Source organism: Anser cygnoides, chromosome 7, assembly GCF_040182565.1.
Source record: "Anser cygnoides isolate HZ-2024a breed goose chromosome 7, Taihu_goose_T2T_genome, whole genome shotgun sequence".
NCBI lineage: Eukaryota > Metazoa > Chordata > Aves > Anseriformes > Anatidae > Anser > Anser cygnoides.
Genome location: NC_089879.1, coordinates 36,760,826 through 36,788,350, shown reverse-complemented (window position 1 = coordinate 36,788,350; position 27,525 = coordinate 36,760,826). Strand labels below are relative to the sequence as shown.

Sequence of the window (27,525 nt, the reverse complement as noted above, 5' to 3'; positions counted from 1 at the left end):
CTGAGCCCCTTAGAAGTGTTCCTTGCGTAGGTGACTGGTCCAAATCATGTGGACTGAGACTTCCAGGCATGGTCATCACTACAAAAATGCTGCAGCCGATTGGTAGCTATATACATGCCTGGACAGAGGATTAGAAATGCAAGTCAGTGAATAGAACAGAAGGTAAAAAGTAAATATAATTTTCCGGTAGTCTCTGATTAAAAATGCTGTTTCTCTCTCATGAGAATGACTAAGAAAAGTGTCTTCAAGTCCAGTCCTGGTGTCCTGCTGTGTCTCTCTTGTGAATGAGTAATGAAAAATGGCTATTCATTGCTGAATGATTACTTTTCCCCTTCAATGGAGGGGGGAGAACCCTCCAAAATCCAAGTCTTCTATGAGTCCAGCAGACTAAAAGCACCAGGAAACCTCTGGAGGGAAATAAAAAGTTATGAATGGAGAATAAAATATTGGTGTAGAGCAAAAGGGCTGTTGTGTATAAAGAGCAGATGGGAAAATGTTGGGTTTGAAGTTTAAAAGACAAGGATCTGAATCTCATTCAGTTGAGCAGGGGGAAGTGGTTTGGGTTTCCTTTCCTTGGAGGTTGGCTCCATTTGATGAATTGTCGAGATGTGCTATAAATGTTTAAGATTTATAGGAGAGGCTCCAAGTATTACTAATGAGCAGCTAAAAATAGATATGATAGGAAAATATAAACTGACAAACAGATCATCCAGCATAACAATAACTTCATAATCACACAACTGTTGCCAGCTGAAGATGGGAGACATTGCATGAAAATGAGCTTTTGTTTTTCACATCTGAAAGTTAAAGAAGTCGGAGTGGAAACAGATGTTCTACAAAACAATGTGTCAGAATAACTCTAGTAACAGCCAGTTGTCACCAGAGCTGAGCAAATAATTCCTTGCTTGCTGTTTGCTGGCTGATAGTTTTCCAATGATGGGTGGGGTTTTGGTAAAGAACTGGTTTCTTTCTTTGTTTTTGTAAGCAACCTAAATGTTTTGGTAGAAGAATATCAATATTTCACTGCTTATAGTTCTGTGCTTCTCAGGTTTTTGGAATTCTTGTCTAAAAGCTGTTGACCCTCAACAAGTAATCTTAAGGGATTTGGTGAATCATTTTGGTTGTAAATTTTTCTGAATAACTCATTGTTGATAGTTAATATTAGACAAACTGATGAATTATAATGCTGAATTATTGAGGAATTAGATGGCTTAGATGTTTGGTCTTCATAAAAAGAGACTTGCAGAGCTCTACTGTCTTTCAGAAGTTTTACACTGGGGCACAACCACAAGAGTAGACTTTATCTACTACTTAGCAACAAAAAGAGAGTTTGGCTTTTGTTTTCAGATTTTGTCTGCTGAATGTTTCTCTTCCATATTGTTTTCAAGTCAACTGGTAATACACGAACAATTTGACAATGGGATCAATTACTCTTGATGCCATTGTGAATCTTGGTCTGTGCTGGGTGCCCCCTGAACACACTGGAAGATCTCTGTGGTTGTGAGGGTGGCTGGCAGCCAACAGGACCCAAGTGCAGCAGCCAGAAGCCCCCACCCCTTAACAAGTGGCATTTTGTGTGAAGGAGGCTCTGCCCATGTCTTAGAAGCAGAGAGCTCAGCTTCTCAGAAATGGGAGCTGAATCCTAGACCTGCTTTAGAATTTCACCTGAAGTTTAGTAACTGATGTTTTTTGTCAGCTGGCTGGATCTTTGCTGTGCAGGTTTTCTCTTTCTACTACTAAGAAAATATTTTGATTTGCAAGGGTATTTCCACTAGGAGATGCTTTGTCTCCAGGGCAACTTCCCTGAGAATGGTTTTAAAAGTTGGTTTATGGAGAGAACTGAATCTTGGTTTTGCAGCCTTTAAATGCCACTTTAGATAGTAATAAAAATATTTTATTCTTATACTGTTTTTGCCCTTACTTGACACCTTCTTATTTTCTGAAAACAGGGGAGCCATGCAGGTGTACTCAAGGATTTGATAAGGAAAATGTGGGCCTCAGCGTAACTTTGCAATCGAGTGCGAAAACATTAGATGGGACACCACATGGCCGCCTCACAGAAGGGGCTCTGCAACAGGGCACAAAATGGCTACCAGAGGAGAAGCAAGGAAAAGAAGGGATTTTTAAAGGGTGAGACAGGAATAAGGCAGCCTGAATAGCCAGGGCTGTTGAGCATGAGGGTGATGGAGGGATGTTCTGGAGACAGAAGCAGGAGGAGGAGAGCCAGAGCCAGATTCTCAGCTAACATCACTGGGTATTTTTAGGAGCACTTCCTGAAAGTGCTCTCAGTGTATAAACAGACGAGGTTCCAGGAGGCAGCAGCGAGGGGGAGCGGTATAACTCAATGATGCTTGTACCACAAATAGTACGCTGCAAAGAGCAAGTTGTTTGACTTTATTAGAACTACAGCCTCCTGCAACGGATCAAGGATCAAGTTTATAAGCAAAGTAATTGTAGCTTGAGGAAAACTTAACTGTTGAAAGCCTTGCAGGCCATAGATTCCTGTTTGACTTGGCTTCAGGAGCTGCAGATACTCTTTGGATGTCAGGGTATGAAGTAGATTTGCAAAGCACATGCTATTTTGAAGCTCCTCTCTGCAGTAAGATGTACCTCAGCCTTGTGATCAAGGAAACACATGAAATAGAAAATAGGAGGAGGAAGATAACATCTGGCAAGTGGACTTGACAGTGCTTTGCAGTTCTAGAGGGACTGGCAGGAGCTGGGCAGATCTGATCCCAACAACAGAATTAGGCAGCAGAAAATCACCTGGTCTTGTTGTGCAGTGCCAAACCTCAAGCAGAAGTGGGAGCCGCTGGCTCACATGGAACAAACCCGTGTAATGCAGAAACATAAATTTCCTTGCACCTGCAAGGAAAAGGCTGACACTCTTAGCTGTCGCCACTGCACCACATGGCGTTGTACCTGGACAATGTCCTGGCTGGCACTTCTTTCCATAAGAAACCTGTCCTTGGCAGCATCTCCTTCGCTGCAACTTGTTGAAAATTTCTATCCTCTCTTCCCGTGGCTCTTTGCAGAACAGATTTATGGTCCCAGTTTCCTTTTACAAATAAAAACCTAAGGGCAAATCTGAAGGATAAATAATGCAGTGCAGACATGCCCGCAGCAATACTCTCTGTATTTATCATTGCTGAAAGTCTGGGAGGAAAAGCTGCAGAAGGCATGATATCTTAACTGAGAGAACTATTCCTGTACTTTTGTGCCAATTCTGGAGGCTGGCGAGCAATTCCGTTGTGTTTTTCCCTAAACATCCTGCTGAAGCTCAGTCTAAGTCCAGGTGCTTTGTCTGACATGGGGCTAAGATGGCCATCCTCCTTCAGGGGCTTCCTGGGTGGGAAAGGCACCAGCTCCTCCTCAGTGCTGGAGGTCGCTCCTCAACGGGCACTCAGAGCAGAGGTGTTCATAAATAACCCTCACCACTTGCTCTGTGCTGGCTGAGAAACAGGCATGGAAAAGATGATGGCCTAAATGTTGCTTTGCCCATATGTACGAGTCTGCTATCTGATCACCTATCCCTGTATCTACTAGCATGGTTTTGGGCAGGTAATATTTAGCTAGTGCGCTGGACAAGTGTGATAATGGCAGGCTATGTAGAAGACATGCACCTCTGGGGGAGAAAGTGGGACTTTTCTCTACCTGAGTCCTCAGCAGCAAAATTGGCAGCTGCCCACCAGGATCAGACTCCTGATTAGCAGCAGGGATAGCTGTCGGGAAAGAATCTTTTCCTTGTTTCTCAGGGCGAGCTGGCAGCTTGCAGTGAGCCAGCAACTCTGGTTCTGGAAACTGCAGCAGAAGATACACTGGAACCACCCCCAATATTGGTTTTAGTTTTTATTGTTTGACTTGATTCTGGCTGTAATTTTAAGAGACTTCTGCTTGACTAGAGCACAGGGGCAGCAAGGTACTTGAGTGTGCAACCCGTGTGGGTTTGATGACGGCTGCTGAGTTGTGACCAACCTGTGAGCTGGGGCACATCTGTGCTGCTGCAGGCCTTTGCCATACACCTGCAGCCGTGTCACCCAGCCAGTGGTCCTGCTTTGGCAGTGCCCTGGCTTCCTGGGCCATGTGGCAGGGCATCTCTGGCTGTCCCTGGCCAGCTGAAGCAGTCCTGCAGTGGCTGACAGGCCTCTGCAGGGGTAGACTTAGGTTCAGTCCCTCTGAAGAGTTGTTCATTTTATATGAACACCCGCAGATGTTTCCAGGTGTGCAGTTCACTGGGAATTATGACCTGTCCTGACGGGCTTAATGCACGGATTTTGGACTTGAGCGTTTCATACACCCCTTGTGCTTTAATGTAACACCATTTGGCTCGGCATCAGTGGTGCTGCAGTGAGCTGAAGGCAGCTGAAAAGACTGCTCACAAAACAGCTTCAGCATGGCCTGAACCTTTCCGTTAGGAAAGGGTCCCCAGGCAGAGCTTGGTGGGGCAGACCCAGGTGCCAGGAGTGATCCAGCCACCAGGCCCCCTGAAATCCAACCTCCTTGCTGTGGCAGCAGTTAAGAGGCCTATGAAAGCTGTAACTCCACTGATTTTTCCATCGTTAGCTGTGACCTCCCTTCTGGCCACTTACTCCGGTCTCAGAGCATCGGACCTGTTCTGGGGGAAGTGTCATCTTTCTGTTCCCTGGGAGGAGGTTGGTCTGTACCATTGCTTGCTTTTTACTTACTGCATTTATGGAGGCAGAAACACCACCTGAATTTCTCTGTAGGGCTCTGCAGGGAAATCAGGTTTCCATATTGCATTATGAGAAATGCAGTGGAAGTGTGCTATGCTCAGTTAATTTTTTATTTTTTTTTAATGTATGGAGGCAAAAGAAACTTCAGTTGGGAATGGCTTCTCTCTCTGTTCACCATCCCTAGTGCTATAAATATGAACTGCATAGTACTTTCAGAACTGCAAGCCTTTAAGGCATCTCAGGGGAAAACATCACACCAAATTAATCTGCCGTCAAGTGGAAATTCTATATTGTTTGCATTTGCCAATGTTCTGTATGTGGCTGTAATTGCACTGAAGCAAATATCTGCTTCGAATTCTTCACAAGATTAAATGTGGCCAATTGGGCGTAAAAGAGTAATCGAAAAGCAGAACTGCTACTTTGGATTTGTTAGAGGCACTGCTAATTTTTGCTCTGACACAATGACACCAGGTTCTGCCTTTCGGTCGTAGCAGGGAAACCCAGGGAATGTGATGTGGAGCACACGGTTTCCAGGCAAGAGAAGGACATCCCAGCCTGGCACTGCCACCCCACAGGCAGTGTGTCCACACATGCTCCTTTCATGAGCAGCAGCCTCCCTTCACTCCTGATCTCCCTTCCTTCCCGGCAGCATGGCCTTGGCATGCAGCATCTGCCTGGCCCTCCTGTCGGCCCCTCTCTGCATTCTGTGCCCTCGCTGTAGGTTTGAAGCTGAGAGGATCAGTGAAGGCCCCCACAGGAGCCCCGTTCTGTGGCTGGTCACAGAGATATCCCTGAGTCTGAGCTGGATCCTGGGTCATGTCACCATGCATGAAGGAGCACGTCAGCTCACCAAACCTGCAGTCCCACCCTATGCCAGCTGGATGTGAAAGGTTAAAGACTGCTTGAAAACCTTATGGTTTCTTTTTCTAGTTTACTAGTTGAGCCATTTTCCCTCCTGCCATATAAATGCAATTATAAGCAAGTAAAAAGTCTCCTCAAGTTGGCTGTGCTGCCTTTTAATTCTGCACGAAAACCCAACTGCTCCCTGTGCCCCGCACAGCAGGTTGTTAAAGAAACAGGTCCAGGTGGGCAAAATTTCCAGTATGAATCCCTCTTTATTTCATTTTCTTTCAATTAGTGGGCTTATCCAAAAAATACATACTGAGCTTCTACCAGCCATTTCCAGAGGAGTTTCTCAGTGCAGCTACAGCTAAGTCCCCGCAGCATCTGTGCCCCATCTTCAGCTTGGGCAGTGTCTCTGGGTCTGGCGACAGGAGACAGGCCCCGAGGGCTCTGCTTCTCTGTGTTTGTCCCTCCCTAGCTGGAGGTCCAGCTCCCGAAGCTGCTCGAGGAAGCCGGAGTTGGGGCAGATCCCTCTGTGTGAGCGTACAGCCTGAATTGCGTTGGTGAGGGACATGTTCTCGCAGATCATTAAGAAGGCAAGGACAAGAGTTGCGGATCGACTGATTCCCATTGCGCAGTGAACTAGTACTTTGCCTGGAAAATGGAGAGAGAGGTTCAGTTATACCAGGGGGCCAAGTGGTGGGGTTCATGGAGCTGGAGCAGAGCCCAGAGCAGTGCTGATGCTGGGGCTGAGCAAGCAGGTGTGCACAGCCTGTCTGGGCAGAGCTGCTGTGGCACTGGTAGGACATAGCAGGGCTTTTAATGGCTGGGGACAGAAAGTTCATATCTGCATCCCAGCATCTGTGGTTGTGCCTGTGAGTTTTGGGCTTAGCCCTCAGCCTGGTGGCATGCAGAGGTGGCAGAGAAAAACGTTCAGAGCTGCACAGCCTGCTTGTGGTGGGACCCAGGTGAGGGGGCACGAGCTTTGGGGCTGCACAACCGCCCCCTCTGCCCTCTGCTTCTTGTGCCCTGTGCCCAGCCTGTCATCCCTGGTTGTCCCTGCTTGCTCACCCATGGTTTTTGGAGCGTTGTAGTTGCTGGTGGATCTTCAAGGGAGACAAAAATATCCCTGTTGGATGATGACACTAGATCCAGCCAAAAATCTCAGACTGATTGCCCCTGTCTCTCTGGGTGTTAATTCTGGATACTTTGTGCACAGCTTTTCATCTTAAATCCCATTTTGTTTGTGATAGAGTATTTATTTAGCAACTGCTCTGGTTCTGACTAATGATGATCACATAGCCACATGCTTGGAGAGCGGGAGCATGTGTTGTAAAAACCTACTCTGGGCAGCAGGTTCAGAGAAGTGTTGATTCTGCAACGTATGTGACACCGCCACCTTTCGTTATCCTGGCATGAGGAATCTGAGCTCAGCCCTAAAGATAGACATGTCTTCAGGAGAAATAAAGGGACAAATATAGTCTCCAAGGAAGCAGCAAAAACAGCCCTGGTGCCAGCAGAGATGGACTGGGCATCGAAACCTCTGGGGGAAGGAAGAAGTCTTTGAATGTAATGTTAACGTTTTGCAGACCTCAGACCCAATCTGCATGGCTCTCTAACACACTTGTTCCCATGAGGGTGCAGGTATATCGCCTCTTTTACATGTGCAGTGTTTATTCCACAGCTAGCCTTTTTCACCATGCACAGAGGTTATGATAAATGCTGGTACACTGACAGTAAAATGACTGTTGCAGATAAATCAGTCGTGAAATGATTTGATTAACGTAAAATTGCTCTAATGAAAGCAGATTTGAATTTACTATGTGATTATTTGCAGCAAACAAATTGAATGTTTGACTTGAGTCAGGAAACAAAAGCTGTGTTGCTCTTCAGCTCTGTTTACAGGCTCAGAGCCGTATCCCTTCTCAGGAGCTGTAAATGGGTTAAGTGACACTGAACCCACCACGACGTACTGTGCCTGAGCAGCACTCAGAGCACGTCTGCAGCGTGTGGGCTGACTGCAGTGACCTTGGTACCGAAGCGTGGCGTCAGCCTCCCACGGGAGGCAGCTGCGCTGCGCCTGTCCCAGCACTGCGGCTCGGTTTCCTGGGGTGGCTGCTGGACCAGGGCCTGGGAAACAGCACTGGAAGCCCTTGCGAGCAGCCTTCACAATGGCCATTGTGGTGCGTGTCCCCGTCATGGGATGGGCAGGGAGGTTATAACCAGATCTTCTGCACCGCAGAAGCTGTGCCACAAGCCAATGTCCTCCAACTCTGCCCCCCCCAGCCTTTGTTTTAACATATTCTCCAAAGAGAAGTTGGACTGAGCCCGCATTAGAAGGCCATGTTGCAACCTTCTCTCAGCGTGTAACAGGATCCCTTAGGAATAATGGGATTAACTGAGGAGAAGTGGGGGCATTTAGCTTCTGGCATTATTAAATCTTGCAATCCTTACTTGAAATGTTGCACCGCGCATCTCAAGCTACTCTTTGCACAGGCAGACAATGACTGTCATCTGGCTGGGATTTGTGCAGAACAATAACACTTGGTTTTTAACAACGGATTATGGATATTGTATCCAGCTCATGCCTGCTGTAACTCTACTGACATCAAAGGGTTTGCAGTAGGGATAAAGTTTGCACATTCAACTTTGTTGGCCAAATTCAAGTTGGGAAATTCAATGTAGCTGAACAAATTAGCCATTAAAACACATAATATCTTATTGTCCTTTTGCTACTCATCATTAACTGAGCTAAATGTCCCGAACTAGCCCTTGCTTCCATGCAGGATGGATTCAATTTGGCTTCAGACCAGGCTCTAGCTCCGTCACCCAGAGCGAATGCCCCAGCTGCCCTCGCTCCTCTGGGTCCAGCAGAGCCCCGCTGCCAACCAGCAGCAGAGCTCAGCGGGGCTCTCCCCACTCCATCTTGCTTTCCTCATCTCTCGTTATGTTTTAGCCACCAGCCTGTAGCCAGGTGCAGGACCAGTGGTCTATTTCTCGATTCACCAATGTCTATGTTTGCACTTCTTTAAACAGCAAGAAGCCTGAGGAGAGCTGTAAATGGCGGCCTGCCCCTTCTTCCCGGGCCTCCCAGAACAGGTAAGGGCTGTCATCTCCTGGGGAGAGGCAGCTTAAAGTGAGGCACGGGATGTCTCTGTGGCAGAGAGAGGAACCCTTTTCTCCTTGGTTAAGCTTCTTTTGTAACCAACAACCAACAGCAACAAAAAGGAAGGAGAGGGAGCTTGGCTCTTCATTTGCTCCAGTGGTGTGGAAGAAGGGAAATGCCTTTGAGAGGGTTTACAATTTCAGTAAGTTAATGGGGGACTTGAAACCTGCCTGTTTTAAACATGTTTGGAGGGCAATAAAAGGATGAGCTCCCTACTTGGGAATCTTTCTCTTTTAGTCTGGTGCTTTCAACTATGCTTTCAACTGTGTGCTCAAGTTTGCTTTTCCTCCCCTTTTTGCTAGACTTTATCAAACTCTGCTGATTTATGCTTAGGTTTAGCTGCTCTACCAAAAAATGCCAACTACACAGATGCCCATGCAAATGGGCAAGATTGATATTGGTATCACTGAATATCTGTTCAGTTAAGACAGAAATCTGGAGTAAATCCAGTGTGCTGCACTCTGGACTTGAGGAATAAAACATCAGAATTTTGCTTCAAGCATGATGGGAGAACAGTTCTTACTTGATTCTAATGAGTATTTGATTCACAGTTTTAAATATGTTTGTGGCTTGTGTAGTCTTAACGTTAACTTATCCTCCCAGGTAGAAAAAAGATCATTTAATTTCATTAAAAAAAAAAAAAAGAAAAGCTGAATTTGCTAGTAGTAGTTAAGCAGCAGTCTTAAATGACTTCTCAATCAAACAGAAGTACCTCATTACATCCTGAATTTAATATGAACAGGCCTCTTGTCACCTGGTATAATTTTTTGTTCAGTATCACTGCTTATAATACATTCGGCTTTTTTCTCGTCTTCTAAATGATGTAAGTAACAATCCCCTCCCTGTCTCATCCCTTCACAGGTCATGGATATTTAGCTGCTAAATTTCTGTACTTCAGGAAATTATGCTTCTAGAACATCTTGTTTATATATTTTCCAAACTGTTGTACTTTCCTTAAAATGATGAATGTCAGCAACAGCTGGACTCTATATGATTGAATTTCACCTTGTCTCCGTTCCCAGAGCCCTGTTTCCATATGGAGTTCAGTAAAGCAATATCTAAAAGCACAGGAGTAGGGATAAATAGGAACTCTAGACACTATGAGTTCATTGTGTTTGTCTTGAGCCCTGACTTGTTCTGCGTTCATAACTTTGAGTATTTGGGTATGCATCTTGCAAAACACTGGTTTTGCTTGCTTTTGTGGCCACTGTGATTCATCTGTTGTTTTCTGTCTTTTGTCAATCAACTTGGAATTATTATTATTTTTTAAACTCCTTTTGCACATGCATGAGGAGATTTTGGATCTTTCCTTTCCCTGGAGCACCACCAATAATGACTTCAATTGTAAACAGTATATGCTGTACTAGGCATGGATGCAGATCCAAGTTTCCCAAATACGTTAGTGGTTTTGATATCCAAATGCAACCCTCAATTCCACAAAGGCAAGTGCTTTCTATCGGGGTGGATTATGCACTCCAAACAGCAGTAAACTCGTGTATCTAGCACAAAAGTGCACTGTTTTCTGTTACTGTGTCTCCCTTTCCTAACTTGTTCAGCGTAGATCTCTAGATGTATAGATCAGATTTTTTAGATGCATATCACCAGGCTGGGGAGTTAAAATTTCAGAACCCTCACTGGTATTAAAGCTCACTATGATGTAAGCAAAACAGTCTGCTGAGTGCATGACTAACTATTCTCTTCATAAATCACTTTTCAGTAGGCAACTATACTGTTCTGTGGCACAGTGGAGACCTGACGTTGTGAAGGCTTGTCCTTAACAGGCACAGTCTCCATTAGCTCCAGGTCTCTGGCATCATATCTGGACAGTGTTTAGCAAGTCCAAGGATTTTGCCAGTTATCTTCCTATTTCAAGGTTATTTCTTAGCAACATTGTAGTGTTATCTCCTGACTGTTTTTTACCAATAAAATGACATTTTCCCAACTGGTTTTATCAAGTCAGGAGACTTGGTAAACAAGCTCTCTTCAACCAATTTGCTTCCTAGCAAGTTCTTTCCTATATTGTGTTCTTAAGACTTGCATAGATTGTTGTATTATGTTTTTTTTTTTACACAATCCCAGCTTTTATTTTAAACTCCATTACTAATTTGGCAAGATCAAGTGCATGCATCTCCTCCTGGGTCAGGATGTCCGTATAGTTAGTATGGGATGTTTGCTATTCTGTTGTGTTTTGGTAATAGAGATGTTAAGTAGCAATTCCGACAGGGAAAACCTCTTTGAATGCTTGTTCAGTGCACCCTCCCTGTTTTATCTTCAGAGAAAATACGCATCTGTTCAACTGTCTTCTAGTGCTTTTTTCCTTCATGCACAAAGACAACATGTAAACTGCAGGAAGCTCACACCAATATGCAGTTTTCAAAACAAGCAAGCAAATAACAGCAAAACACACTCAAGTGACACCTGCCTTCCAGCCTTCAAGGACGTTCATGCCCTAGGGTGAGCCACTGCCATGCCATGTTCCCTTGCTCGGGGTCTGATGCCCTGCTCTGTGCTGGGAGCACAGCCTTGGCTTTCCTACCCCGAGTCCTGCAGAAGTTTTGGGGGATCTCTGCAATAACTAGTTTGCTTCTGAGCAGGAATATGTGAAGAGGAGATGATGTGAGCCATTCCTGAGGGCTAGAAATAGACTTCTACAGCAGCATGGCTTCACTTCTGTCCTTTCCCGGACAGGGTAATGATTGCAGTAACAAGGAGCTTACAGTCTCTCTACACCTCGTGTCATCAGCTTCCCAGACTCGCTGTGGGAGTCTGGGAGGCAGGTGTGACACTGCTTGGTTTGTGTATCTCCATTCTTACCTACATCTGCAGGTGGTTAGTTTATGCTGAGTACTATTTGATCTCGCCCTACTTGGCTCCTACACCAAGGAGCATGCCAAAGGTACGTCACATGCACAGATGATCTAGTTACCTCTTGGGGAGTTCAGTGCCGCTCTTATGTACCGAGCTACTGGGTAGAAGTAAATGCTGAGATCAAAGTTGGGGTTGTCCTCTGCTTCTACTCCATAGTAATCCACAGGCAGGTCTTTGTAGAACTTGGGCCCGGTGTCTATGCAAAATCGCCCGGCAGCGGCATTCACAATGTGAGAAATGCCCATTTGGCTCAGCTGAGCTTTGTCACGAGCGATGTACCTGGATGAAGAAAGGTGGTTTGTATCGTCCTGCTGCATTGCAGTGCGGGATAAAGCATGCTGCTAATGGTGCAGTTTGTTACAACAGCCGGTCATACTGGCTGTTTTCTGACGGGTTAGTTAGGTCCAAAGTGTCCACAAAAACGTTTCAAGACAGAATTGGCTTTTTAAGAAACTGGCTGTTATATTTCCTACATTTCCATTTTTTTCCCCAAACATCAGCTTATGTTCTTCTCAGATAAGTAAAAATGAAAAGGTTGTAGTGATGAAATACTTGTGCAAAAACTGTTTTTCTGGTTTGCTCTCCCACCAAGTCACCTCTGCTGAGCATCCGTCAGGTCAGGGGACTGGTGCCATCTGGCAGTATGAAGTGAAAACCAGGGGGTGTTTGTTTAACATGGCCCTGGTGCGACCGCCTTCAGTAGTGATGCTGTGGCCCCACCAGGCTGCAGCAGTGTGGGCCTCCTGTGCTAAAGCAGGAGGAGAAATCAGGAGGGGGAGTGTTCTCCTGGGGGGGAATATCAGGATGCTAAGTTTGCTGTGGAATCTAAAGCACAGTTCATCCTTGCTCAACAGTTAGACTTACTGTGAGGGGTCCCCAGATTAGTGCCTAGTTCTCTTTTTAAATAGAGTGGAGGATTTGGTCAGGGATAGGGTGGGGGCTAAGAGTTTCATCAACACCTTCAACCCTTCTCTCTCTCTTACAGGTCTCCCATGTAAAGGTTTGGCCAGACTTCATCCACGTGCCCAGTGGGGCGTGCCCTTGTCCAGAGCAGGCACCGCAGCTCCTCCAGGGATGGTGTCTCATCACTGCTCTGGCTTCGCCGAGTCCAGCTTGAGGCTCTTCGTATGGTGGGGCGCAGTAAGTCCCTGCTGCACAGCGAGTCCCAGGCCATCCTGAAAGGGGGAGGGCAGAAATTCACCACCAGCCAGAGACATTTCTGAGGTCATCCTCACTTCTCCTCACCTTCCCTCACCCCTTCACAAAATTTGCCCAGGATTACAATAGTGAGCTCTTTGGGGCAGAGATTATCTGTCTTCTCTGTTTTGAGATTTATCACAGCAGAGGCCATGACTGGAATTTGCGAATACTGTTGCAGTTTAATCCACGACAGTCCTGTGGCTCGTGTGGTCCCATGGTGGGGTTCAGACAATGACTTCGCATGCAGCATGTGCTTCTAAAATAAATTCTTATATTATTATGGCAAATTGGAAGCTGAAGCTTTTGCAAACTGCTAGGCTCAGGTACTCAGTAAGCTTATTTTGATCTGATTACTCAACACTTTTTCCTAGATTTGTCAAACAGTTGATTATAACTTCATGATTATGTTTTTAAAGTTGTGTTGTTTTTTTTTTCCCTCCTTCCATAGTAATAGAAACTTTCCCTCTTCCTATTTGGAATTTTAGACACTATTGTTACTGCAGCAAAACAGGCATGAGAGGAGTTCTGCTTTTATGGACAGAGGTAATGCTATGGAAAATGTATCATGTAACTGTAGCTACTCGGTGGGTATACAAACAAGTTATGAATTTGATATGCTGCACTTTTCCTTTAACCTTGCAACTAGAACTTGCTTATATATTCTTCATCTAAGTTGTCTTTTATAATTTGTAATCAACAAGCTGAGCTGAGTTGAATAGAATTGGGCATGCAAAATCTTATTCACAGGCTAACTCTGAATTGTCTGATTCAATACAGGAAACCATAATGAGTATTTTGGTTCTTTCTAATGGTAGTTACCAGCCATACTTGCTGTCCTGATGACAAACATTCATGATAGAAAGAATCTGCATGAGTAAGTTAGAGTGATTCTAGCTGTCATTCATGAGCATTCCTATAGGGTTTTTTATAGGTTGTTTCATTTGCATTCCTCTGCTTTCCTGAAATAAATACTTTAATTATGAGGAGAATTTTATTTTATTTTATTTTATTTTATTTTTAGAAATCAATTTATCTCTGGAATTACTCTATTTCCATGTGGTACATTTATTTTGAAATAGTAGTTCCATGTGTTAGATGCAGATTTGAGCTGTTGGGAGGATTTTTGAGGAGGAGAATAGAAACTGCATTTTTACCAGAGTTCTGTTTTAAGAAATTATTTTTAAAAGTCTGTTTCTATGTTCTAAAAACTAGTCAAGTATCTGCATTGCAGAGATATTGCAAAGTCTGTCAACTCAGGCAGCTTTAGACCAGCAGTATCTGTCTAGGACTTGGATGAATTTGTAGTCAATGAGTCAAAATCTTGTTCTGCCATCGACTGCTGAATGTGCTTTGCGCAAATGATTAGAGGGGTGGTGTGGGGTAAAACAGTACAGGACAGCAGACCTGAAACCTTCCATCTCTGTGCTGAACAGCTGTCATGTACTAATAGGTTGTATTTACGTTTAAGCACATCCATTGACAATTTTTTTCGCAACCAAAAATAGCTGTGGTGAAAGGTTTTCCTGGTGTCCCATCAAGGCTCTTTCACTAGCCCTAAAGTCACATTTTGATGTCATTTTGTTTAAAAATGTCTATCTTCACACACACAGGCAGAGAGAAGTTGAAGGCTAGCCCGCTTTGGGAGCTTTTGGCACCTTTATATTAATCCACTGTTTCGCTGAAGGAGAAACTGGCCAACCAAGGAGAGAGGGAAGCAGTGACCGCTGTGTTGGTGTTAGGTCAGTGAACGCCAGCCAGAAGCCACCCTTTGGCTGTGCCCTTGGGGTGACTCGCCTTGCCACCCAGCTGTCAGGGGGGCACCCTCTTATTCCAGTACACCTTCTTCTGCCACCTTCCCAGGCAGTCTCCTCCTTTTAAAATACAGTATGTTTTCACCAAAAAACAACGTTCCCAGGATGGTCTTGTATTGTTTGTGTTACAAAGAGCTCCACTCTGGAATGTGCTTCCCTCCCAAATGTGCATATCTCCTCCAGTGTCAGCTTTTACTGTGAAAACAAAAGCAGATGTTCTTGCCCATTTCAGATGGCTTTATGCAAGAGGAGGCATGGAGGCATTCCCATGCTGGAACGGACATTCCCCATCAATTTTGATAGCTTCTTTGATACTGGCCACCCTGGTGTCCCTGTACCAGCTCTGCCCCGGCTCCTGTTGGTGATCCCAGACACCTGTGTGACTCTCTGATCCCACACAGGAGGGCTGCAGCAGAAATGGGACTCGCATTTCCTGTGTCCTGACCACAAGGCCATCTGCCAGTTCATTAAAATGTTTCAGGAATAACAGCCTCCTCCAATCCTTCCCACCTCATAATATCTGCAGCAAATGTTCCCCTTTTTTGATGTATCTCATTCCTTGCAGTGTGGCTAATGACCACTCTAGGGCACTTCTCACTCCCTATAAAGCTGCTTTCAACTGTTTTGGGTTTTGTTCCTTATTTACTGCTGCCTGTTATCCCTTCCTCTTGCCCTCTCCACTGTATAAATACTTAGATTTTCATGTTACCTTGCCTCAGCAGACTGAAGGCTGCTGTCAGCCTTGCTTTGCTAAGCTTTGTGTGAGCAGAGAATTACAGGGCACTGACCAAGAGTGCTGGTAGTATTGCTGTGTTTGTGTGGCCCTTCCAGGAGCTGTGCTTTCCAGGTCCATAACCCCATCCCTGTATCCCCCATGCCTGGGGGGGACAGCTCTGACGTATGGCAAACCCTAGGAAAACTGCTCTGTTGGAGATATTTTTTTTAAAGTTGTCTTTCTAGAAGTGAACATAACTGTGTAGACAAGGCGAGAAGAGGCAGTGTGTGCTTCGCTTACTGCATGGATTCCAAAAGTTGTGGAATAATGGTTTTCTTTGTAAGGTGGGTGTGCTGCTTCAGAACTATGCTAAACTGACTTTGAGCTGGTGCTTGCATTGATCTTGTATTCAAGCTAAGGAATTTACTCCTGTTGAAATGCAGATGTGAACTGCGGAAGTTGTGTATGAAACTTAGTCCATCTGCAGTCTGGTCACATTTGTTCAACTGGAGAACAGAATCGGTTCATGTAAACTCTATGCCCAAGAAAAACTAAGGACTAAGGCTCAAATTTCAAATGTGAAATAATTGGAACTAACAGGCTGTGAATGATTCAAAAGCAGAGAAGTCTCTGTAGGACTATTCAGTTAATATGTTGAATAATGAATGCGCTGAAAAAAAATCACAGCTTTCCATATAAAATTTACAGACAGGAAAACAAGGCATTTTTTTCTGAATAAATGACTGCTCAGTTCTAGTGTCAGTCTAACTTTTTAACTCACTAAATTTATACATGCAAGTGTCATTTACTGAAATGCACATTTTTAAAGAAAACAATGATATGAATAAAATTGCGTAATGTTTTATAAGGAGTATGAATAGATTAAAACAAATTAGTATGAAGGGAAAATTATTATATGTAATAATGTGGCTCTTCATTTTAAAAATATGTTTTTAATGAGTCTCAGCTTAATTCCTCTCTATATTTTTGTGGTGAATTTATTTCTGTGAAGTGTCATATGAATGAGCAATACAATTTTAAAATGCCTGCCTCTGAATGATATTCCTATGAAATATTCCTGATCTTTGACCTACTAGAGTTATATTGTAGTAATTATTATGTATTAACATAGGAGAAATTTTACCATTATATTTAGATTAATTTTGAACTGGTTTGTACTACAACTGTAATTTGAGTTCCAGTGTGTAATAAAATTTCCTTAATTATGAATAGCAGGAGAATTGCCATCAGATGCCTATCACAAAGCAAAAGGTCATTCAGATGGCCTAGCAACCTAGGCGCAGGCTGTGCATGTCACCGCACCATGCCCCTCTCTGTAACCCCCTTTCTGAAAACCAGAAGTGACTTTGCAGCAGTGGGACTAAGAGAATGGCCAGGTTGATGGTTTGTTGCTGTGCAATGTTTAGGGAACATCCCTGGAAAAAGGGAAAGTGGTCCTGTGAGAGGTCAGAGAATATTTCCTTGTTGTCTGATTAGGCTTCCTCTCTTCCCGTCAGTGGATGCCTCTTTGGGCTGTATATGCTGTGAACGCTTTGGTTATTTTTCAGTTAATTCACTGGCTACAGCCTTCTCCATAACATAATTAGTGCTGTTTGGTGCCATGCTGAGGAGAGGGCCTTTAGAGACCGATCCCGTAACAGTCCTTGGAATCCTTTTTGAAGTCCTTTTATCCAATTTTCCAACACCACAGTATTTAATTAAATAAGAAAAAAATCAAATGTCAATGCAATTTTACCATTTGGCAGTACATTGGTGCGATATCAAGCTGAGAGGATGGTGTGTAGGCTGAGCTGGGACAACATGAAACCCTGCAGCATGATGCTGTGGGAAGTCAGAAGGGAAAAATAACTCTTATGTCTAGGATATCAAACTGGCATCCTAGCAGAAATCCCTTATATCCTTTGCTTTTCCTTACAATTTTCCAATGCCAAGATAACGGAGAGATTTTGGTACAATAGAAGGATGTCAGTGCTCCCATTTCAATGATGTTTGCAATATTTTAATCATCCCAGGTATTTTATTAGCTTTTGTGTATGGGTAGAGCATAGCTGTTTTCCCCTAGCTTTAGTAAAAACACTTTCACATTTTTAAATCTTGAGAACAGAGTGCTTTGCGTCCTGTGTTGTTTCTTTTTTTTCCCTCAAGCTGGTATGTGCTGTACCCTTGTCATCTGGAGATATCAGTCTGCCTGCACTTCAGATAGACTGTTTGATTTGCGATGGTAAAAGACCAGGCTGAAGCCCAGGGCTTGGCCAAAGTAGGTCATGTCAAGTTCATGCCTATCGTGTATTCAAAACCATAAACGTTTCTCAGAAAGCCTATCGGAAAGATTCCTCCAAGATAACATACGTTTGAGAGAGGGTTTTGTGTTGCTGCATCTCCACACAAATGACAAGTATTACTGTCATCATTCTTTCTTCCTTGGTGTTTAACACAATAGTCTCACTGGAGTCATAATTTATCAATTGCTAGGAGTGCTGTGGGATATAGATGGCATGAATCAAATACAGTGATGGCTGAGGTAAAGCTGTCTGGGCTTGAAAGCTGTGATAAAGGCAGTTTCCAAGGAAGCTCGAGGTATTTAAGTTGCCAACTGTTTGTAAGAAAATCTCTCCAGCAGCTGGAGGATGTAATCTGAAGAGCACTTCCAAATTTAGTAGAGGCTTCCAGACTGACAGCTTTAACTGAGCTATACGTTTAGGGTAAGGCCACCACTTGCCTTGGTGTGACTTAGCGAAATCCTTTCAGATGGCCTTGCTCTCAGCACAACATGCAGAGCCTGCGCTGAGGAGCAGACTAGCCAAGTTGGTTCGTGTCTGGGACAGCTTTGAGCAGCACAAGGAAGAGGAAAACATCTGCTTGTTCCTCTGCTCAGTGCTGTGCTGGTACCAAATTCCCTGTCCCAGCTGGAGAGTGACTGTGACACTTTTCCTGTGCCCAAGCAGAACTTCCCTCCGTGTGACACCCAGGGAAATTGGCAGTGTTATTTCTGATGTAAAGCACTACTGAAACGTAAGGAAGAAATTAATCAACCCATCCTGATTCTCAAATATGCTGAATTTACCACAACTTCCACTGATGTTATGGGTAGCCAGGCCTCAGAAGCCTCAAAAATGTCTGTGTAATTTTTTCATAGCAAGGCTGTGGGCCAGCCAGCAGGGCTCAGACCTGATGGTCTTGACTGTTTCAGGATGTACAGCAGCATGGAGGCCCTGAGGCAGGGTGGCCTCATTTTCTTCTCTAACTGTAGTATAAAATATTCTCTTGTCATCAGCTGGTTAGTACACTTGTATTTACCAACCATGTGTGTGGCTCCTGATGGTGGCTAGTCAGAAACAGCCACCCTTTCCCTGGCAGCAATATTCGCACTGAATGTGCAAAACCTGGCCACCTGCTGATTTTGCTAATTTTTTCCTGCATCTTGCATGTATATTTGTTTTATTCTTTAGCCATGGGAAATCATCTCAGTAGAAATATTGCCCACACTACAGCTTTGACTGGATAAAAGAGAAGTGAAAAATATGGGCAGCTAAATAGATTTTCCCTGACTCACCCCTTGCTCACTGAATGGAAAGCCAAAGCTTTCTGGACACAGTTGTGTTTTTGTAATATAAATGGGATCCTAACAATGTCTCTGAGTCAGAACACAGGCAGAGATGGGCATACGGAAAATGCTTTACAGAAACTACGGCTGATAGGTGGCACCGCCAGCAGGACTGCCCAGAAAAGAGGAGAGACCTCACCCACCCCAAGCTCAGTGAGAAAGGCTTGGAGAAACAAGGCTCACAACAATCCCACTGAAATCAACAAGCCTTTGAGCGGTTTTGCAAGGCATCTTCAGTATGGAAAAGAAGGTCCCCAAACTATATTTTGTCAGGGTAAACACATGAGTGAAGTGTCTTTGGGAAGGTGGAGAGGTAAGAGGCTAGAGGAAGGTACATTGGGCAGGGATGTGCTTGGAGAAGCAAGCTTTGCTCGTGCAAGCCATCCCTCTGGCTTTGGTGGAAATTGTAGGGAACCATGGTGACAGAACTGAGCTTCTTCTCTGCTGCTTAGTAATTTTAGGAAAAATAGATTAAAACTCCTTTTTTTTTGTGTGTGTGTGTGCAGCTATTTTGGGCCTACTACAGTGTAATGAATAATTATGGAGAAGCTGTCAGAAGGTGTGCACAAAAGTCAATTTTCTGTGACTTCTTCACCACTGAAGATTGGATGTACTTTGTTGCTGAATTGGACCCTTTATTTACTAGTTACAAATTTTGTGCCATTTTAATAGTGTGCATTGTAACTATTTAAAGCTGTGCATTAAACAGGCCCAGACACTGTGTTAACAATCTGCATGTTACGATATATTTTTTGTAACTGTTTGTTATAGCATCAGCTATTACGGATTTATTACTAGTGCATTTTAGGTGGTGCTTTACAGTCGTTTAATTACAGTCATCTAGCAGTCGTTACATAAATATGCATCGAGAGCAAGAACCCCAGTGTAAGGTGACCCAGAAGGCTTTTACCTGCCAAGACCAAGGTTCAGGCCCTCAGGTGGCAATGATATCATCAGCGTGTGCAAGGAAACACAAACATTTAAAGCTGTGCGGGGAGCTCTGTTCCTCCCTGCTCTAGGTGTTCATGAAGTCATCAGCTGGAGCAAGAGCTCTGTAGACCTCTAAGGACCTGAACTTGGCTCTTGGCAAGCAGGCAAAAGAAAGTCAGTTCCTCTCCGTCCTGTGTCCCAGCAAAGATGCCGGGCTTTTGGCAGCGAGCTGCAGAACTGGGCCATCCGGAGCCCCTTGGTACTCCTCTGCTCTCAGCTGCTAAGTGCATCCTTACACCCAGTAACCCAACCTGGTCTGCTGGAGACCTGGAGGCATTGCATGTGACCCAAAGGCAGCAGCTGGTCCAAAATGCATCTGCCACCTCTGTGCCACTGGTCACTGCAGCAGCATGCTCGTATCTGAGGCTCTCTAGCTCCCTGCTGGGCTACCGCTCCTGGATCACATACCATTGCTAGTGTCCTCTGCAGTGGACCTCAGCCACCAGACTTGACTGGTGATTGATTTTGACAGTCTGTAACACATTCATCCATTCAGTACCGGTATTTTTTACACCCCATTGAGAAAACACAAATCCCATTCTGCAGTATGATAGTGCTAAACAGCTATGTGCTACGTTCATGAGAAACTCCTGCTATTCTTATGCTCCCACTCAAAGACAAGCTTGCCTAAAATTCAATTCTTCCTGCGTAAGGCTGTCTCTTCTCCTGTGCACAAGGGCTGTTAAATTGCAGTATCGTTGCCTCCAGCAATGACTTGCCTGTGATGAAAACAGTTATTTTGAATGGGTAAACTGTGGTGTTTTTTGTTTGTTTGTTTTTCTGAGAGCACCCTCAGATTACTGAAACATTTCTGAAACAGAGATTGGCAAATGGATGCAGGTTGAAATCAGGAGTAATGTGTGCCATTTTGTTTTCTTATTGGAGCTGCTAGTAACCAGCTGGGCTGTCTGGCTGACCTTTTTTTTTTTTTTTCCTTTGGTACAAGCACTGCAAAGCTGTCACCCTTCCTGAGCAGCACAAATCTTGCTTGGTTTTTCCTGACTGTTAGTAATGTTCCACCAATATTTGCAGTCCGCAGCTGCAGAGAGCATGGGGTGCTCTCGTTACTGGATGGTGTTAGTACAGCGTGACCCTGCAGAGAGGTACAAGCTTAGGTTTGTTCACAGATTGCCTGAAATGTGCTGTGTCTGTTTCTCTGAAGCAGATCCAGTGTACTGAAGGCTCACGTTTGTGGCGGTGCATTTCAGCCGCAGTGCTGTGGCTGTGTGGGAGGCAGAGCCTGGCAGTGCTGCACACTGCAGGGTAAATCCATGTGCACCCTGGCTGCTGGGCATGCTGCATCTAGCTTCATGAAAGAAGGATAAAAGATCACCTGGGAGTTGTTTCCAGTCTCTTATCCATGATTTTATCCATCTTGGGATTTGCTTATTGGTGCATGTTCTTAATCTAGCCTGATCTAGTTTTCCTAGGTCACCTCTGGTATCCAAAATGATCTGTGGCAGAAGTCATGTGTATTTCTGTGTCAGAGGCCAAGGATTTCCTGTGCCGTGCCTTGTGCAGATCCCCAGCTGTTACACAGTCCCTTCAGTCGGCGTCCTGTGTCCCCACCAGAGTTTAGCAGGCCACATCTGAAGGTGGATGAGGCCGCTGTAACAATAAGTACTGTAGCAGTGTCTTCCAGCCCAGCACTGGAAACATCAGGCTTCAGAATTCAAAGAATCCCATTACAAATGAATGGTTTCTGCCTCAAGGATTTAACCAAAAGGATGGCACAATGCAAAGCCCTTTTCCCCTGTGACTAGCAATGGTATGTTCTTCTATCTTAAAAACAATATGCTGCTTTTTTGGGTCTGTTCTCTTTGGGGGCATTGACAGCTTCTCTGCTCTTTGTTCTTGTCCTGTGGTCTCTACCAGCACCATGAAGAAGCTCTGTGTGACCCACTTGCAGGGACAGCTGACGCATATCCCTGTGCTGGCACAGTAGGAGGGCCTAGCAACCTGTTAGAAAGGAAGATGGGAAACAGCAGGAGGTAGGCACCCGCAGTTCCCTGGTGTTTCCCGAGCACTGCAATGTTTTCTGTAGTTATCACAGTGAGCCTGTGAGGAAGACACTGCTGTTCCCACCACACAGGTCAAGATGGAAAAGAAACGCTGGATTTTTCTACATGTCTGCATAGGCCTGAGCTGGGAGGGAAGCCAGGGGTGGAGTGCTGCCAAGCACTTGTAGTGATAGCTGAACCTGCTTTACCCACTGTAATTTTGCTCAAAAGCTCTGCCCACCTCTAGTGTGTCATAGGCAACTTATATTGAGGTGAAAGTCATGGTTAAGTTTGGCCTTCTGTGGGATTTCTTTCCAAAAATTATGCTGAGCGATGAGGTCTTCTAGGGATGCTTCAGCAGACTGGTTTTTTGCACTCAAAATAAGTTTCAGAACATGCAAAAATCAAACCGAGGACACAGAAACCTTATTTCACCACGCTGTGCTCCTGATACCTTTCTTTCAGTGTTTGCAAAATCCTTTATCATCATACTGGAAACCAGCACTAGACCTTATAAAATGGCTTAAAAACAATTGCAGTAAGGGCTTCTTAATCTTTCTTTCTCTCACCACAGCCTCTCTGATCTGAGGCTTTCTATTAGTGTGATAGCCATGGCAGGACTCAGAGAGACTTGGAAGGCTAGTTCCAGAAGCCTGTGTTTCTCACCAGTATCTTCTGGCAGAAAGACAGACCACAGAGCTGATAGCAAGCTCCTGTTGCCCCGGTTTCTGTCTGGAAAACTAGAAAGGATAAACACCTCCTTAAGCACTATAAGATAGAAATAGAACAAGAGAAAGGAATGGAAATCCTCTCATAATGCAATGGCTAGAAGCAATCCAGCTGTTTTGTTTAATTCGCACCATGAGAGCTATGGTCAGTCCCAGTGCAGGCTTGGCCACCTGTCAAATCAGGTTTGTAAACTAAAGCTTATTGGAATTTGACACTCTCGTCTTGGAGCACACTGGTATGGATCAATAAAGGCTCCTCCTATAGCAGTGACACAACATGTATGCTACCCATGCAGTCCCAGATGCCCCCCATAAATCATTAAAATACTGGACAGTTCTAATCAGACCCTTTGGGGTATAACGTAATATACTATTTGAGAGCTAAAAACAATAAGTCAAGTTAGTACAGAGGTCAGTATGAGACTGAACAGATATGAGACTTGCTGGGTGATGTGTGTGCAGTCTAAGAGATGCAATGGAAAGAGATGAAATCCCAAGTCAGCTATGCAAATTGCTTTCTTCTCATTGTAAAATCTCACTACTAAGTCTGCTGAAAGGGAAAAAAATCATATTCCATAGCACAGCTGATTTGAGGTGTAGAATTTCCCAGCAGTTGTGTTAGCTCTTGGGATCACAGGTATTTCTAATCATTTCTCCTTTACTCTTTTACCATATTTCTAAAGTAACAGGACAGAACTTGTTTTCTTCTAGAGCTGGAAGCCAACTAACCATTAGCAAAAATACAAAAAATAATTCAGATCCCATTAGGCAGCTGCTGTGTTTGCACTCTTCAGCTGTGCCTGGGACACGACAGGCAGCTTTGTGAGGGGGAGGTTGCCTTGCTGTGCCCAGGTGCTGGGAACTAGTAACAGCCCATGTGCTGCAGCACTGCTGCACAAACCCAAACAATCAAGGCTTTCTCATTGATACAAATAAGGTCAAGTCCCATCCACATGTTTCAAGTGTTTTGAGACAACACAGCGTGGGGTATAATCAATCTCCAGGGACAGCATGTAGCTTGCCCACCATAAACGTTATCTGGCAAAGCATAATACTAAAGGCTAACTCGCTCATTCATGGTGCATCTGCATGTACCTTTGGTTTCTTACCTTGTATTTAGAAGATAAATACCAAATAATTTTCTCATCTTACCTTAGGGCAAGGACAGTCTGCGATGCATGTTGCAGATGCTAAGGCTACATAACTCTCAGCACTGCTGTTTAATTTCCCTTGTCTTCCCCTGCACTTTTCCCTCAAACCTCTCTATGTTTAGCCTAAATGGGGCAGAGCGTTTTTAGAATCTATGCAGCAGAATAGCATGGCACCTGGGTTTTACCTATGGAGCTATCTTTATGGTAGTGGTCTGCAGGAAGCGATGTCAGAGGCCCCAGCTGTGGTAGCCTCCCTTCACCTGCAGAGGCCAGAAAAAGATTTTGCTCTAATCCTGTCAAAGCTGCTGTTATTAGAGTACAGGCTTTGCCATGGGGAGATGCGTATCGTACGAGCTCTTGGGGCTTGTGCTGGTGGTTCTCAAGGGTGGGCTCAGCTGAAAGGTTTGGAGGGCAGTGCCAGGAACAGATCTCAGACCTTGTCTTTGGTAATGCAAACCAGTAACCCAGAAAGTCACCATAACACAGTGAACAAAGTCACCACGAGACACTGGTATTAAATAAAAGCTAACGAAAACCAGGGCAGTAAATAATTGGTGGTGAAATGAGTGGAATTTGGCCTGCTTGAATGATGTACCAACACCTCCAAACTGGGTGCATACGCGGGGCAAGGTGACTTAATGTTGTATTTTGTTTCTAATTAGACCTAAAACAAGTCTGAATTTGTTTTAAGCCTGGTGGAGAAGTAGTTGAAACGAAGATGGAGATGCAGTAACCAGTTCCATCAGAGGTGTAGCACAGCTTGATGCAGGAACTTAATGAAGATTAGTTGGTCAACAACAATCTCCCAAGCTGTTTAATGTGCTCTCTATTTAATTTGCTCTGCTATTGTAGTAAATTTGAAGCCCCCAGGTCACACTCGGCTTTTGTGGCTCTTCTGTGGCTCTCCTGCAGTGTCAGCAGGAAGCATGAACCGAAGGCTTAGAGCCTGGACTTGAGCAATGTGTATTTCTCTTAATGAAACCCAAAGCCAGGTGAAATTTTTGGGAGAGAGGAAACAGGATATGGAGCCCCTTTGGGGGCTGGGAGGTGTTCATAACACTCCGAAACTTGGCCCACGTTTCTTTTCTCCTCCCTTTCTGCTCCACAAAGGGTTTGTATTTTTTTTAGACAAACTTGGATCCATCACATGTTGTGAGAGAACCTGCTGGGAAATTTGGTGATTCCTGCTCTCCAGGGCAGAGGAAACGTGTTTCTGGTTTGTGTTTTTAGGAAAGTAGGAAGATGAAATTCAAAATGAAACACAGCAGATGGGAATCTTGCAGAGACAGGCACTGGGAAATGTTTAGACAAGCTTTGTCCCCAGTCCTTGAGCTCAGGATTTACCAACTATACCGTAGAGAGACTTCAGAAAGACAATGAAATGCATTTTGGCTTCAAATACTGTTCCTCCAGAATCCAATGAGAGTTGTGCACATGAATCTGAAGGCAGAATATAGCCAGCAGTATGGGGAATAGATGTAATGTGAGAAACTCTCATGCTATATTATTATAGTCTGAATTGTTTCCATCATTTTGGGTTAAGTAATTCCCCACTATCCATCTCTGAAGTGTAAGCAGTACAGCCTTGATGTGCCCCAGGGAGAGGAAGCAAACCAGCCTTTGAATCTTTACCCAACCTTACTGCTCATATTTTGCTTTCAGTGAATAACTGTTCAAATCCTTTAATATTTCATTCCCATAAAAATATATTTACCAGGGGTTTTTGTGGCAGCAGTGAGGCTGTGTTTATTATTTTAGGAACACAACACGACTGGCTTTAGAGAAAAGACAAGGCAGAAGCACAGAGTGCTCCAATCTATCAGAGAACAGCATGTTTTCCACCTGTTGAGGCAGCAACCACAATAACAGATGCACATAATAATTAGCTGTACCTCAAAGGCAGCACCAAGTCCTGCACCTTCTGCTCCCCACCTAGCAGACAGCTTGATAACAGAATTACAAAAGAGGAATTCTGAGAGAGTAGAGTAGATAGTGTTTTGTGAAGAACGAAAGAGCAGCTCTTATTAAAGAGAAACTGGAAGGTGCAAGATGAGAAGGAAAGATCTGAGACGCCATAATGCTAAAAAAGAGTGGAGCTGAGGAACTCCAGGAGCCTGCCTTATTTTTAGCATAGGGGCCAGGTTTTTGCAAATACCTTTTCCAAGGCTACTCTCACGTGTACTCTTACCGTGTGAGCTGATTTCTCCCGATGACTAGGCACCCCACACACCTACTGCACCCACTCCTTTCCAGAGATGGATGCCTCCCAGTGGCAAGAGGCTGTAGGACAAGGGTCTCAGTACATGGCACGATGAGCAAGTGTGACCCAGGGCTGGGGGCCCTGTTCCTCTCCTGCTCCATGCTACCTGGCACTGGGAGCACACCAGAGCTGTGCTGCCTTCTTGTTTGCAAGTGCCCCAGAGAATCTGGTGTAAGAAAGAGGGCTGGGGACAGCGCAGGGAGCGGGGGTACAGAGCAGGTGAGACACCCTTGATCTTCACTACTAAACTGCTGGGGGCTTGCGAGGCTCCCCTGCTCTGGATACCACGCTGGAAGAGGTGACATTTTTCTGGGTGAGGGCTCCCAAAGCACATGAGCTTTGAGGTGATTTGTACTGCTGTAGTCCTTTATGTGCAGAAAGGAACAAATACTTCCTTGCAGAGATTTGCAGAGGAAGGGAATGATCTCAGCCCCGATTTAATCTTGACAGAAGCAGATGATGAGAAGACTGTGTGCTGAGTTGGAGTTTTCCTTTGAATTCCTATGGTGGTGAAGGCAGAGTTATAAATAGACACAGTATCCTTTTTACCCTGGTACAATTCTGTCTCCAGCTCCCCATATAGACAGCAAGTCTGCTGGTAGGTATTTAGCAGGAATTAATTTAACCCAGTCTTTTCTTTCTGTACTCTTTTACTCCAAGCATCCCAAACATATTTCCTCAATAAAAACGTTCAGAGGAAGGCTGTTGATATTAAAAAATCCCACTTCTGCCTGAAAATTCTATCCTGGTTATAAATAAACCCTAAAAGCCCAAACTATAAAGAGTATTAAAAAAAAAAAAGGTAAAAAAACCTCTGTTATTGTCTACCCTCTCCCAGCCTTCTTAATTTTTCCCCCATGTTTTGTTTTTGAACTGCACGGCATTTTACTCATAATCTATTTCACATTTTCTCCAGTGTAGCTGGTTCGTCAGTTTCAATGACTCTTGTGCACATCATCTGAGAAGTAGAAAACCTGTATACAGCACTTCACGACTATTATCTTAATGATGTATCTTTAAGAAATTTCAGTATGGACTAACATCTATAACAAGAAGATGGACTGGTATTTATAGCAAGAAAAACTCTCATTTAAGCATCTTTTCCAGCGAGGGCTCCTCACCGTGGGAGTCCAGCTGGAAGGCGAACTAGAATTTCACAAGTATTGGAGTACCAGCGGCAGTACTCTGGCCTAGCCCTGCCCATGTCCCACTGCCGGCGGAGGCGAGGTGGCTGGGGCAGGTTTGCAAACAGCGTAAAGGTACTTGCCTGGTGGTGGGCGAAGCTCCTGCACGGCCGTGCCTCGATTTACCTTTCTTTGAGTAACACCCCTTGCCTTCCTCCTAACCTCCCTGCTGCACGCACAGCTTTCCAGCCTCTCTGTGTTCAGTTTATTCAAAGTCTATTTTTATTTGTGTTAATTATAAACCATAATCCCCCACCCTCTTTGGCCCCGCGAGCATCAGCCGGAGGGAG

The 27,525-nt window shown here is 44.5% G+C and overlaps 1 protein-coding gene across 1 annotated transcript; it reads right to left on the bottom strand.

Moving 5' to 3' along the window:
* Positions 1 to 5,735: 5,735 nt before the first annotated feature.
* LOC106033043 (dual specificity protein phosphatase 13B-like) lies at positions 5,736 to 27,451 on the bottom strand. Its single transcript, XM_013176354.3, has 4 exons — positions 27,319 to 27,451; positions 12,555 to 12,746; positions 11,630 to 11,850; positions 5,736 to 6,191 (listed from the first exon to the last, which is right to left on the bottom strand). The coding sequence occupies exons 2-4, from the start codon at positions 12,743 to 12,745 to the stop codon at positions 5,935 to 5,937; spliced, it is 669 nt and encodes a 222-aa protein (XP_013031808.3). The 5' UTR covers position 12,746; positions 27,319 to 27,451; the 3' UTR covers positions 5,736 to 5,934.
* Positions 27,452 to 27,525: the final 74 nt, after the last annotated feature.